The sequence below is a fragment of the Uranotaenia lowii genome, chromosome 1, assembly GCF_029784155.1.
Source record: "Uranotaenia lowii strain MFRU-FL chromosome 1, ASM2978415v1, whole genome shotgun sequence".
Taxonomy (NCBI): domain Eukaryota; kingdom Metazoa; phylum Arthropoda; class Insecta; order Diptera; family Culicidae; genus Uranotaenia; species Uranotaenia lowii.
In genome coordinates this window covers 134,501,363-134,514,423 of record NC_073691.1, presented here as the reverse complement: position 1 = coordinate 134,514,423, position 13,061 = coordinate 134,501,363, and the positions used below count along the sequence as shown (strand labels likewise).

The 13,061-nt window shown below is 41.9% G+C and overlaps 1 protein-coding gene across 1 annotated transcript; it reads right to left on the bottom strand.

Moving 5' to 3' along the window:
- Positions 1 to 315: 315 nt before the first annotated feature.
- On the bottom strand, positions 316 to 10,076 carry LOC129740133 (uncharacterized). Its single transcript, XM_055731746.1, has 2 exons — positions 9,826 to 10,076; positions 316 to 2,407 (listed from the first exon to the last, which is right to left on the bottom strand). Exons 1-2 carry the CDS (start codon positions 9,928 to 9,930, stop codon positions 1,790 to 1,792), a joined length of 723 nt encoding a protein of 240 aa, XP_055587721.1. The 5' UTR covers positions 9,931 to 10,076; the 3' UTR covers positions 316 to 1,789.
- Positions 10,077 to 13,061: the final 2,985 nt, after the last annotated feature.

Below are 13,061 nucleotides of genomic sequence, written 5' to 3'. Positions count from 1 at the left end.
ATTTTTGCTGACCATCAAACGAGATAATTATTTTTCGCAATTAACTTTCGAAGCTCTGATCATTTCAAGGAAAATTGAATGAAATTAAAAGCTATAACGGATTAACCAGAAATCTCAGTATAATAACAAGTAAACTAAAAATAGACAATTTCATGTGAAGAACATTCATACTTGTAATTGAAAATCGCAGTACGTTCAAGAAATGAACGTGGTAGAACGTATTAAAATTCCACGGTAATACATGTTTACAACTGAACTTACCTTCAACATAAGGACCACTCCAAATAATGATATTTTAAGAAAATTCGAAACACTCAATGTTGGTATTATTTTTTTTATTACTGGTACTGTATTTTACTTTCGCTATCTTTATTTACAACAGAGGTAAGGGAGGAAGTTGAACAGTTTAGATAAGTTAAGACGTTTGTGTTTCCGCTACTAAAGCTTACTGCTCTGGCTGCTTAGTCATTCTTCGCTTCTTTTTCCTTCTCGAGTGGTTAGAAGATTGTGCAGAAAAAGTGTGAAAAATGTTTAAGCAGTGATTGGTGCATTTGCATACGAGAGTCGGTGCAGTGTTTATTTTGCTGCAGTCGGTTTTGGTGTTGGCGATGAAAAGTGGAAAAGGCGACGTGTTTTTTTAAGAGTAGTTTGAAGAAACAGATTGTGATAGAGATAGAAATGGAACGGACAGAGTGAATAGTAAAGAGCCGATAGTAATAGAAAAGCTTAATGTAGTTGCTAGAAAACAAAAAGGAACTGGAGCTAATGATAGTGTACGAGTATGCACAAGTTTTGTGCCAAGTGGCCGCTCTTTCTGTTCTCATTATCAGATGCTACTAGTTGTTTATGGGAATCCATACCAAAGTTCATCGAACATGAAAATCGTCAGTTAAATTGCTGGTTTTTTATAGGCGCTCGGCAGAAAACAACTTGAACACAAATTAAGAGATTAGCAGAGTGAGAAAAGGCATAAGAAATTAAATTCGAGAGTTGGAGAAAATGGAGCTGAATAATGGGATGTAAAATCAGGTAACGTTGAAATGGGACAGTGAAGAAGAGTGCTAGTGGCCATCGTAAATTAAACCGGCACACAGCACGGCTTAGATCCGAAAGATGGAGATGGAGTTCAAAATAGGAAAGTGTCAAGTGTAAAATATTGCTAAGCCACGCTTAATCGAGTTCCCGGAAAAACTTTTGATTACAGGAAGAGCTCCACCGCAGAAATTAGATAGACTTTCTAGCTGAACAACAAAAGTATAGTGTATAGGGGATAGAATGGAAGAGTTGATTAGTTGAGGAAATTATTTCTATTGTTGTTGCTTTGATACTGATCAAATTACCTTAATCAGCCTCGATGGATAAAATGTAAAGACTAGATTGTGAGTGTAAAGTTAGAGCGTAGATTTACGGAGCTTCCGGGGGAGTCTTTCTGAAAACGAGAAACTCCCCGATTCCGGAAGTTGCCTGGTAGGTATAATAGGAATCAATTGATGAAGAGGAAATTAGAAAAGAAATTAGAAGAAAAATTCCTGAATAAGATAACAAAATCACAACAGAAAACTTATCTCTCATCAACGAATGTAAAACAAAAAAATAACTTGTAACACTAACAATAAATTAATCGCTCGAACCAAAAACGCATCAATAAATACTTTCAATAAATTAATTTGTCTTCGTTCACGTTCAGCTGCATCCTCCGACCTTGGGATTTCTAGACACCGATGTCGATCCGTCCCGGATCACTCCCGACTATGGCCTCAATCTCCGAGATAAGTAATATCGACGCACCTTACTTCCGGACGGGTTTGTGTCCAGCATAGGCGATCGAATGAGCAGGCTGGCTGTGGGAACCATAATCGCCATATCCGCTCGATTCAGCCCAGCCTCCGGATGATCCGTGGTAGGCATGGGTTTCCTCCTTCTTTCCTCCGAGCAGTTTCTTCAGGAACAGGAATTTGGACAGGATCAGAGCGATCACGGACACGATCAGAGCCTTCTTGGCGATCAGAGCAATACCGAACAGAGCCAGAATAGCCAAACCGACGACCTTCAGCTTGACCAGTCCCAAGATTGGGAGCAGAGACTTCAGGATCTTCTTCTTGCCACGAGCCTCGGAAACGAGGGCGCGCATCGACGACTTGACGTCATCGGGGATCACGGTCGAAAGGCTTCGGGCAGCGCTAGCCATATCCAAATTCAGCGAGCGTTCCTGGAAAAAGTTCTTGGTCCGTTCGACGACGTAGTTTTCGAGGGCTTCTTCGCGGGTTTCGACGCTATTGGCCGATTCGACGATGGCATTGTCGGCGTTGAAGGAGCGTGACTCACGACCGGCAGCCTTGACGAACGAAAGTCCACCGGCGAGGCTGATCTGTGGCTGGTCGAAGAATTCACGTGCTTTGCGGAAAAACTGCGGGTAGAAGGAAGCAAGTTTGAGGGATCATTAGTTTCAGTTGGGTAGAATCATTTTTTTCTCTTAATACGAAGGAATGGTTGTGACGAACATTAGGTTCTTTTTTTCAAGTAGGGTGCTACACCCACAGTTCTTTCTAATCATGATATGACGATATTTGCACGTAATTGACATAGGATGAGCACAGGATTGGCGATAATACACTTAGCGGTTGCTGGATTAGTTTTCCAGGGAAACACTCACTCACTCAGCAGCTGATTTCTGCTGTGTGTTGTTGTTTACAGTTTAACTTAAAACTCTGTGTATACACTTATTATACTTTTCGTGAATATGGGAAGTTTTCCCCCGAAAATGAGCCATTATATGGAGCACAAATAGTGTACTATACCCTAAATTTCGCTGAGTTAGTTGAAAAAAGTAAGCATTGGAGCGGTCTGAAGTTCGCTTCAGAAGTATGGAGAGGGAAGTAGGTTTCTGGACAAACAATAATCTGGGCGGGTATTAAATCCGGTGGAGAAAACTTTGGACCGGAAAATCATGCGTGCTTACGCCAGTATGAAAACTGCCTCAGTTCAGGAAATAGCTAAAAACTTAGATCCCCTCTCAGCACTGTTCATTGTTTCAAGGTAAAATTGGGTCTGAAGACATATAGAAAGCACAGTCAAAAACAAGCTGTTTCCGTCATTAAAAAGATTTCGCAAATTTTATGTGGAAAAGCGGTGTGCGTTATCATCGACGATGAAACCTATAGCAAGTTTGGTTTCAAAAAGCTTCCGGGTGAACAGTATTACACTGGTTAGGATGACCAAAGTATTGACGGAGACAGAGATTTTCACCTCAGATTCTCTCTCTCAGAATACTCACCGAAAAATTCGGTTAGAAAGACAATAGTTTGACAAGTCATTTGTGAGCGTGGCATGCTTTCCGAGCCGTTTTTGACCACTGACATAATGAAAACAGTTATTTACGTTCGAGAATGCCTAAAACGTCGTCTTTTTGGACCCTTGCAAAATCGTATTTGGGAAAACAAGTCAAGCCTGCAGATTCTATTGAAAGCTTCGGAAAAAGACTGGAAAAAGTGGCCAAAATAATCGTAAATCATTTTATATTGATGCTAGTGAGCAATTGATAAAAGTTTCGTTCACTGATCTACGCTTGACTGAAATATTATTTTTTCATTTATTCACTGTTAAAAAGGCCATAGAGAACATGAAAGCGATTTTTTTTTTAAATTTGCTTCTAAACTGTTCATTTTCAATCGTGAATAAACGTTATGGGACACCCTATATAAGAGGAGGATGGACAAAAATCGGAATCGAATTTTGAATGCGGCGAAAGCGCCAGCTTGACTGTTTAGAGAAAAAACGCATTCAAAGTTTGACAGCTCCCAGCAAAAAAAAATCATTTAGTTTTCTTTAATTCTTGTTAACAAAATATCTTCAGATAACGTTGAACAATCAAACTGTACGTCTCCGAACCACTGATCACGCTGACAGGACACTAAGAACAAAATTTCGACCACTTTCTGGCTAATTTTTTTGTCAAATTTTGCAGGTTCTCAATGCTGACGGTAGGTGGCGAACATACCATTTTTCCAATACAAATGCCCTGTAGGAAAAATGTACCTGTTTAGCCCGATTATATCGGAAGAATTGCTGTTTTATTAAAGTTAGGTGGCGTTTTCTAACTGGGATAACATTTCTTCAAATCGATCGATGCGCACTCTGGAATCGATATTGCGTACTGTTGAAAAAATTATCCAACAAACAAAATCGAGTGTCCAGTCAGTATGGTCAGTGTCCGAACGGTCATTATCACCTAGCTGATAACTCCAATTGTTTACATTTGGTGGAATCGCCCTTTTCATAATTTACTACCGAAATATCGCTCAAGCGTCTCAAGCACACGAGATGAATCGACCGAATTCTATGAGTTTTTCGGTAGATCAGTAGGATTAAATTCATGATTGATTGATACAGAGAGACTAAGAAAACAACCATTGTTCTCCAATTCACCCAGGTAGAACATTGGTGAGGTCGTCTGACTAGAAAGACGACTTAACATATTGCGGACCAAATTCGAGATATCTCGTTTTTTCGCTTGTCGCTAATGCTCTACTCTAAGAATCAAAATTCAATTATTATGAACTTAAACATCGTTTAGCAAAATTTAACACGACAATTTCAATTGCTCAAAGATTATAAATTTAATGGTTTTTGTCAAAATGTTTCTGAGATATAGAAAGCCAAATTTTGATGTTTGCCGGCTTGGATTTCTTTGCGGTCCTTAATATGTTAAAAAAGCTTCTAGTGAGCTCGAGTCGTTCGTGCCAAAGGCATCCATATCAAAGCTGGCGCAATGCACATTTTGGCACTTTTTGGCATAGAGTGAGCTCCAACCCTCATTTAAGTTTTACGACCTTTATCTTGAGTGTAGTATCCCAAGAACAACATACTTAGAGTTAGACCAGGTCCATAATGCTGAGCAGCTGACGAAAATGATAGTAGCGGTGTGCGACATGATCATGCCCAGAAGGAATAAACCGAAGTGGTGGCGACGGCCAGCTTACTAGTGGACCTCAAAAATAGCTGAGCTTCGTACAAGCTGCCTTAAAGCCAGACGACGAGCTCAACGGACGAGAAACGAAGCCGATAGAGAAACGAGAGGTGCCGTTTACCGAGCAGCCATTGAAGCACCAATTTATTTGATCTATTGTGGAATAACCCAATTTAATATTTGTCTGATTACGTCATGCTGTCATCATTAATTGAGATGTTAGTTGTAGACGAAATCAAAACAGAATTCCAGTTTGGGATGGTATTTCTTATTAATCCCACCACCTTACTGGACTTCATCTTCCAAATATCATCGGGCGTTAGGATTCGCTTACCAAGAACTTTTGGTCGATGTGTCATAAGATATCCACAGTCGCACAGTGGCACTTAAGCGAGCTATTACAACAAGCAAAGAGAACTGTTACAGAGCGTTATACCAGAGCGTTCGGTGGCCCAAGGTCGCCGACCGAAAAGTGTCCGGAAAACTGAGAGGGATCGTTGCACATCTTTCTCGAAGCATAACCCGACGCAGTGGTCACTTACCCCGTACGACGCGAGTGCCCACTCGAATCAGTAACGAACAAGGAACTTGTGGCTATAGCTAAGAAACTGGCGGTGAATAAGGCCCCTGGTCCGGACGGAATCCCAAATGCAATGCTGAAGGTGGTGGTACAGACCATTCCGGATACTTTCAGAGTGGTGCTCCAAAAGTGTCTCGACGAGGGATCTTTTCCCAATTCGTGGAAAACGGCGAAGTTGGTGCTACTGCCGAAACCTGGGAAACGCCCAGGGCATCCATCATCATACAGACCCATTTGTCTGTTGAACACCCTTGGTAAGCTACTGGAGAGGATAATATTAAACAGACTTATTATCTACACAGAAGGTGGAAGTGGCCTGTCGGACAGACAGTTCGGTTTTCGGAAAGGGAGATCAACAGTGGACGCCATCAGAATGGTGACAGAGTACGCGAAGCGGACAGGTGTTCGTCACAGCGCCATTGTGACAATCGACTTTAAGAATGCCTTCAACAATGCCTGCTGGGAAACGGTTGCCAAAGCGCTTTACAGGATGTTTGTTCCCAATATCTTCTGCAGGATAATAGGAAGTCTCTTCGAAAATCGAGTCCTGATGTACGAAACCAAAACAAGGAGTGTTACAAAGCAAGAGATGTTAGAAGAGAGCGTAAAACGCGACTATCAGAATGGGTAAATCGGAAGTATGGAGAGGTCAACTTCTACCTGTCGCAGTTCCTTTCGGGTCATGGGTGCTTTAAGCAATACCTTCATCGGTTTAAGCTTATCAGCTCGCCTTTTTTCCTGAAATGCGTAGATACGGAGGAATCGGCAGAACATGTTATCTTTGTCTGCTCCAGGTTCATTTCAAGGCGTCAACAACTTCAAAATTCGAACGCTGAAAATATTGTGAGAGAAATGTGTCGCGACGAACAGCCGTGGCGTGCTAAAGTCGACGAAAGAGAGAGCGAGATAGTCAACCAAATTTGAAAAGCTAACGGACGGCAATCAAGGACATGAAATCCAAAGAAGCGCCTGGAATTGATTACATTCCTGCTGAAATGCTCAAAGCCGACCCTGCCTTGTCAGCACAAATGTTGCATCGTCTTTTCGCTGACATTTGAGATACTGCAACATTCCCGGCAGACTGGATGCAGGGTATCCTTGTAAAGGTCCCGAAGAAAGGAGACCTGACCGAGTGCGGTAACTGGCTTGACATAACTTTGATCTGTACAACTCTCAAAGTACTCGGCAAAGTGATCCTAAACAGGATCCAGGAGAAAATCGACGGAAAAATTTGGATTCCGATCCGGACGATCATGTGTGGACCACATCATAACGCTACGAATAATACTGGAACAAATCAACAAATTTCAGGACTCTCTTCTGCTGGTGTTCGTTGATTTCGAAAAAGCATTTGACCGAGTGAACCACGAAAACATCTGGGCTGCTCTAAGGCGACGAGGGGTCCCAGGGAAACTAGTCCATCTCATCGAAGCACAGTATGAGGCATTTTCGTGCAAAGTCTTGCACGACGGTGTCTTGTCCGAACCTATCCCGGTAACTGCTGGCGTGAGACAAGGATGTATTTTGTCACCGCTGCTTTTTCTCATCGTAATGAATGAGATCTTGACTGGATCGATTGATAACTCACAGATGACGCCTGATGGTGGTACCAAGAAGGACAACGAAACCCGGATCAGAAAGACCCGATTTGCTTTTGCGAGTCTCCGAAACATCTGGCGCTCACGCCAGATCTCTCTACGAACTAAGATCAGAATCTTCAACTCAAACGTCAAATCCGTATTGTTGTACGGGTGTGAAACTTGGTGCACATATGCGGTGACGACGCGAAAACTGCAAGTTTTTGTGAATCGCTGCCTGCGGAACATCATGCGCGCTTATCGTGGCGCCGTAGTCTAGCCGCTGAAATCCGCACAGTTGACGAGAACCCTGGCTGGCAGCAAGTGAAGACGCTGGCTCCGGATCACCAGCTGTAGAGATCTTTTATCTCAGCCCTATGCGTCGGTCAATGGGCGCCGGACCCTTAGGTAGGTAGGTGCTTTAAGCAATATCTTCATCGGTTTAAGCTTATCAGCTCGCCTTATTGCCCGGAATGCGTAGATACGGAGGAATCATCAGAACATGCTATCTTTGTCTGCCCCAGGTTTTTTTCAAGGCGTCAACAACTTCAAAATTTGAACGCTGAAAATATTGTGGAGAAAGTGAAATGTGTCGCAACAAACAGTCGTGGCGTGCTATAGTCGACGAAATCTCGCAAATCGTGCGCGATCTTATAAAGATCAGGAAAGATGATGAACGGAGAGAGCGAGATAGTCAAACAAATTTGAAAAGCTAATGGAAGGTCTTGGGCCTCTTCTGACACTACAAATCAAAAGCAACGCGATCTTAGGGCGCGGTAGAACCCTAATCTGGACTCATACGTGTGGTGGGACTTAACAGGTTTCAAGTACTTAGCTACAATCTTTCTTGCAGCAAAAGGAAACGGAGATACCATTAGGGGAGGTCATGACGGGATTGTAACTTCGTAGTTTCTCAATCGGCCATGCCTTGGTGGTTAAAAATCCTGCGGGAGTGGATGCTGTGACGGGCGTGAGTTACTATGAAAGCGTTACCTAACCGGCACATGCCTCGGGGTCTTCCGTACCAGTCTGAAGTTGGCAATAGAGGAAAAGGAGAAAGAGGAAAAAGGAGTAATAGGATAAAGGAGAAAGAAGATAAAGAAGAAAGACCAAAATTGAGAATGAGGAAAAGGAAAATGGTGAGATGTAAAAGTGCATGAGCACAGCCTACCCCTTGATGGGGTATCATAGTGTCTACTTTGTAGTATCAAACTTTATTCAGTAGCTTGCTGTAAAACTGTAAATGTTACTCTGGTATGTGTTATTGCATAAAATTTACAAAATATCTTTAATTCCAGTCTTCTCATTCCAAAATTATCAGTTTTTTTTTTATTTTCTATGAATTATTGAAAAATATTATCAGAAAGCAGTAAAATTGCTTGCAAAACTGATAGCCAAACAGTTTGAATTTCAGTTATTTGGACCTATTTAGTGAAAGATCGAGTCTTAAATTATTGGCAGCCAAAAATTTACAACCTTATTTTCGATGAAATCAGTGTTCGTCTTAATGGGCATAAAGCCTGCCTTTCCCCTTTCATTCGGTGGGTATATAGATACCACCCTGTGACCGTCCAAACTCAATCGAATTTTCACGATCGATGAATAACAAATTTCACACTCGATGAAATCACGAGTGAATTCGGTTCTGTTATGGGTTCCAATCACACTAACAAAAATGCTAATCCCAAGACAAAGTTCGTAGACAACGAATTAGCTAAGCTATATTTTAGAAAAATTGTAGGTACTTTGAAATTTTTTTTTTGAAAATTATATATTACGTAGGATAGTTATAAATTATAAATTACCTAATAGTACATGCATATTTAACTATATCTTTTAAATTATCTTCTTGTAAACGTGCATGTTAGCATTATTTCACTCTAATGACATTATGTAAAGTTACAAACTCCGTTTGTTTTTGGAAACATGCGATTTTGGCACATGTGCCAAAATTGAACGGTTTTTGGAGCTACAGTACTTTATAGCTTTCTCTTTAACAGGACCAATATAATTTGGACAAACGCCATAAATACGTTTTTACTTTCTTAAATGTTGATAGAATGCAACGACAAAAACAAAAATTACAAAATGTTCGGGCATGTTGCCAAAATCGAACAGGGCCTGTATATAATTTGGGTAACATCAATCCGGCTTTAAACATAGAAGCACGGTTTGTTTTTATTTTTTAATATAATTTCCTCGCAAATTTGCATAACCGTCCACATTTTTTCAGTCGGTGTTCTGAGCATCAAATAATGTTTAAATAACTTTATTTAAAGTTTTGTTTTCAATTAAGTGTAATTTGGTTGATTTCTCAATCAAAATGTTGTCAGACCAATACTGCTAATTTTTGTAATTTAAAAACACTTTAACACGCATAAACACCAATTAGATTGCAAAGTAATTTTAGCCTTCTTACGAACTCCACGGTTTTCAAAGATGTATTTTTGATTTGACACCAAACCATCCAACCAGCTTCACTTTCTCCGAGAGAATTTTTTTAAATAAACTGGTAGCCATCAGCTTTTTCTGCACTTCATTTATCAACCTCCGATATAAGTTCTGAATACACAATCCACATAACAATTTTGGAAATTATTTCACAGATCCTCACAGCTCAGTCGCACAAATCACAATGTTTGTTCATCACACATCCCCTTTCCATACAAGTTCTTATATCAGTAAAGATGCAAAACTCGTACCATCATCTGCACGCAGGAGATTGAATCCTGATTCAGACAATCCTTGAAGCTCTCCTGGCCTGCCGCTAGGGCGCACACACTTAGTACACAGATTAGTAGCTTCATGATGATTAATCCTTTGCCGATCGTTGCACGTGATCGATAAACTTTTGTAGGTTTCAGCGCACTCACAAAATTGTGTTTCTTTTTTCGCGGAACCCACCGATGCTCACCGGAACGGAACTGAACTCAAATTGACAGTTTTCCAGCCAGGGTTAAGGTGTTTATAAGTACGGCCCGGGGTTTGTCGCTTCGGATTTTGCAGAAGTCTCCGATCCGATGGTTCGTCTCAGCGGGAATCCGACTGCCGACACCCCTCCCAAAAAATGCAGGCCCGCCTGAATTCGATGAATGAAATGGGGGAGAGAAAGAAAACTGAAAAAAAACGTTACAAAACGGGGCCCAGCGACAAAACCAAATCTTTTACTCTCTTTCCTTTGTGGCGTTGTTAACTTGAGGCCTTGCCGAAACCGGGAGCATTCGATTCGATCGGAGAAGGTAGTAGTTGATGGCGAGGCCAACTTTGAGACGATGTTGCATCCGCGATCGCGATCATGCCGGTCGTAATAGTTAGGGGAGATTGGAGGTTTCGATGTTTTATTGGGCTCCAGATGATAGTGTTCGGATGCATTGACTTTCAATGAAAATTGATGCTATAATTTTATCTTTCCAAATAAATTTTATTTGCGATCTGCATTTGATGCATGTTGAAATGTAAATTTTTTTAATTACATTATATTGAAAACTAGCTGATCCCGTACGAACTTCGCTTTGCTTTCAATCATAAATAAATACGTGAAGATGTTGATTTCAGAATATTGAATACGATGCATTTTTCGACAATATTGGGTAAAAAAAATATAACAATGTTTAAAGTCGCTACTTTTTCTTGTCTTTCATCTTAAAATTCAAACTAAGAGGTTGGTTGAGTTTTTAATAAAACACATTTGAGAGTGTTTTCTTTTCGAACGGTTGGAAAATCATGACATCATTGAAGAAACATGCATTATACACGACTCCTTTGCTTGGCCTTCACACTAAAATTGAATTCAATTATTCGCTCTCACGAAATCATTCCACAAAACATTTAACTATAAATATGGACGACCTCTTTTACCGCTCCATGGCCGAAATTCGATTATTTAAACCAATTTTTCGTCTCTCAAAACTCCCTTTTGCGTTGTTTTCTAATCAAATCCGATGTTTAGTAACATCAAAAACTTAAAAGCAGTAAACAGTGTAACCAACGGGCTAGCCTGCTGCTCAGTCGAGCAAGAACCCCCCCTCTAAGCCTCAGGGACGGCACACTCGTTAATGAAATTTCGCGATACAAGGAAACACTTTAGATTGTTTGTTTGAAATCCCACTTTATTTTCCCTAGCACTTAAAGGACGCGACACTGGACACTGGACCCGGATAAGGTAAAGTGGTTCTTATGGACCACGCGGTAAGTTCACCCCGAGAAATGTGGTTTGGTCCTACCTTAATAGTTGGCGTACGGTGTTTCGACGAATGGTGGAGCTCGTCTGCGGGAGTCCCCTGCGCTGGTCTGTGGTAGTCTCGTCGTTGTTGTGTGACGTCTCGACTGGGACTCAGTGGGCTTCGGTATTGGTAGTCAAGCTCCAACTGTAGATCACCGGTAAATTGGACACGGGGCGGGAGACACCGGCACAAAACTGGGGACCAAACCTCGAGTAGGGTGATGGGCGGTTCACCGAGTACCACGATAACGTAGGTTGGCTCTGGACGTTCCTGATCGACAATAGATTGACGGGCGAACGTGGCTGATTGTTCAGCGAAGTTTGTGGACGATCGCTAGGTGGAGCTGTCGGCCAAATTCCAGCATAAGACTTCGGGGCCCTGGAAACATGATGGGGGTTGGGATTAGCTACAGATTGTCTGGTACGGGACTCGGGTTAGCGTTTACCTGGATGTCTTTTATACACTAACACCTTTCGGCACGCTGTTGCGAAACGCAAGATTCGGAGGATGTAGTTGCCTCGCGGTGTGGATGCCAAGTGACGCTATTAGGCCGCGAGTCCGCTGACCCCGTACCCAGGAAAAAGGCTTAGAAGTCCATCCAGTGATTCCTCCCATCATGTCCTGTTTGCTCTGTACGCATTGGTAGCGCTAACGCCTTCATTTGCTCCATCTGGTGTCGACTAGCGCCAGATTGACCCAATTGTGCTGCCTTAGTGTTCGGGAAAGTTACGGTGATCATTCTCCCTTACGCACTAAAGCACCTCCTTGTATGTAAGTGTTCACGTAAACTAACACAAATGATTCTCACTAAACTGAACAGTAAGTTTACGCACTGGTTACAACAGTTAATAAAGACGTCTCCTTTTCACGACCCGTGACTCGGAACTTGCTACCTGAAATCAACTTCTAATATCTCATAACACCCACTTGCCGATTTTCATCTCAATCCGATGCATAATGACGACAATATCGCGGAAACAGAGAACAACTAACATGGACGACCCCTGTTTTGGACCACGATCCAAAACATGATATCTGTAATCAATTACCTTCACTGTAAAACTTCCATGTGCCAATTTCTATTACAATCCATTACAATAGTAAGCTCTTCTTGCGCCCCGGAGGATGACATACTCGTCATAGGCGATTTCAATATGCCCGGCTTGAAGTGGTGCTCCAACCATGGTAGCTTTCTGTACCCGGATCCTGCTCGTTCTACCTTTTCGACACCTTCGAACATCATATTAGACTCCCTGAGTACAGCGACCTTGCGTCAGATCAACAGCGTGGTGAACGAAAACGGTCGTATGCTGGACCTTCGCTTTACCCAGTGCTTTGGTTCACGTATACCGACCATTGAATTAGCTCCTGCACCGCTCGTTATAGCAGTTCCACATCATCCTGCTCTATCGGCCTCACTTGAAGTAACTAAGTTGAACGCTCGTGTTGTAAATTTACCACCTTTTTATCTCGACTTTAAGAACGCCAACTTCGAGGACAATTCTCGCATCTTGGCCACCATCGACTGGGCATCGGAGCACGATTTATCGGATCCTAGCTCTGCTGCAGAAACCTTCTCGCATATCCTGAACTATGTCATTGATCGTCATGTGTCTAAACGTACTATCAAAGAAAATCTACGAACTCCCTGGGTTACGACTGAAAACGGAAAAAAAGATGTGCGTTTCGAAATTATAACGAACCAAAATCTCCTT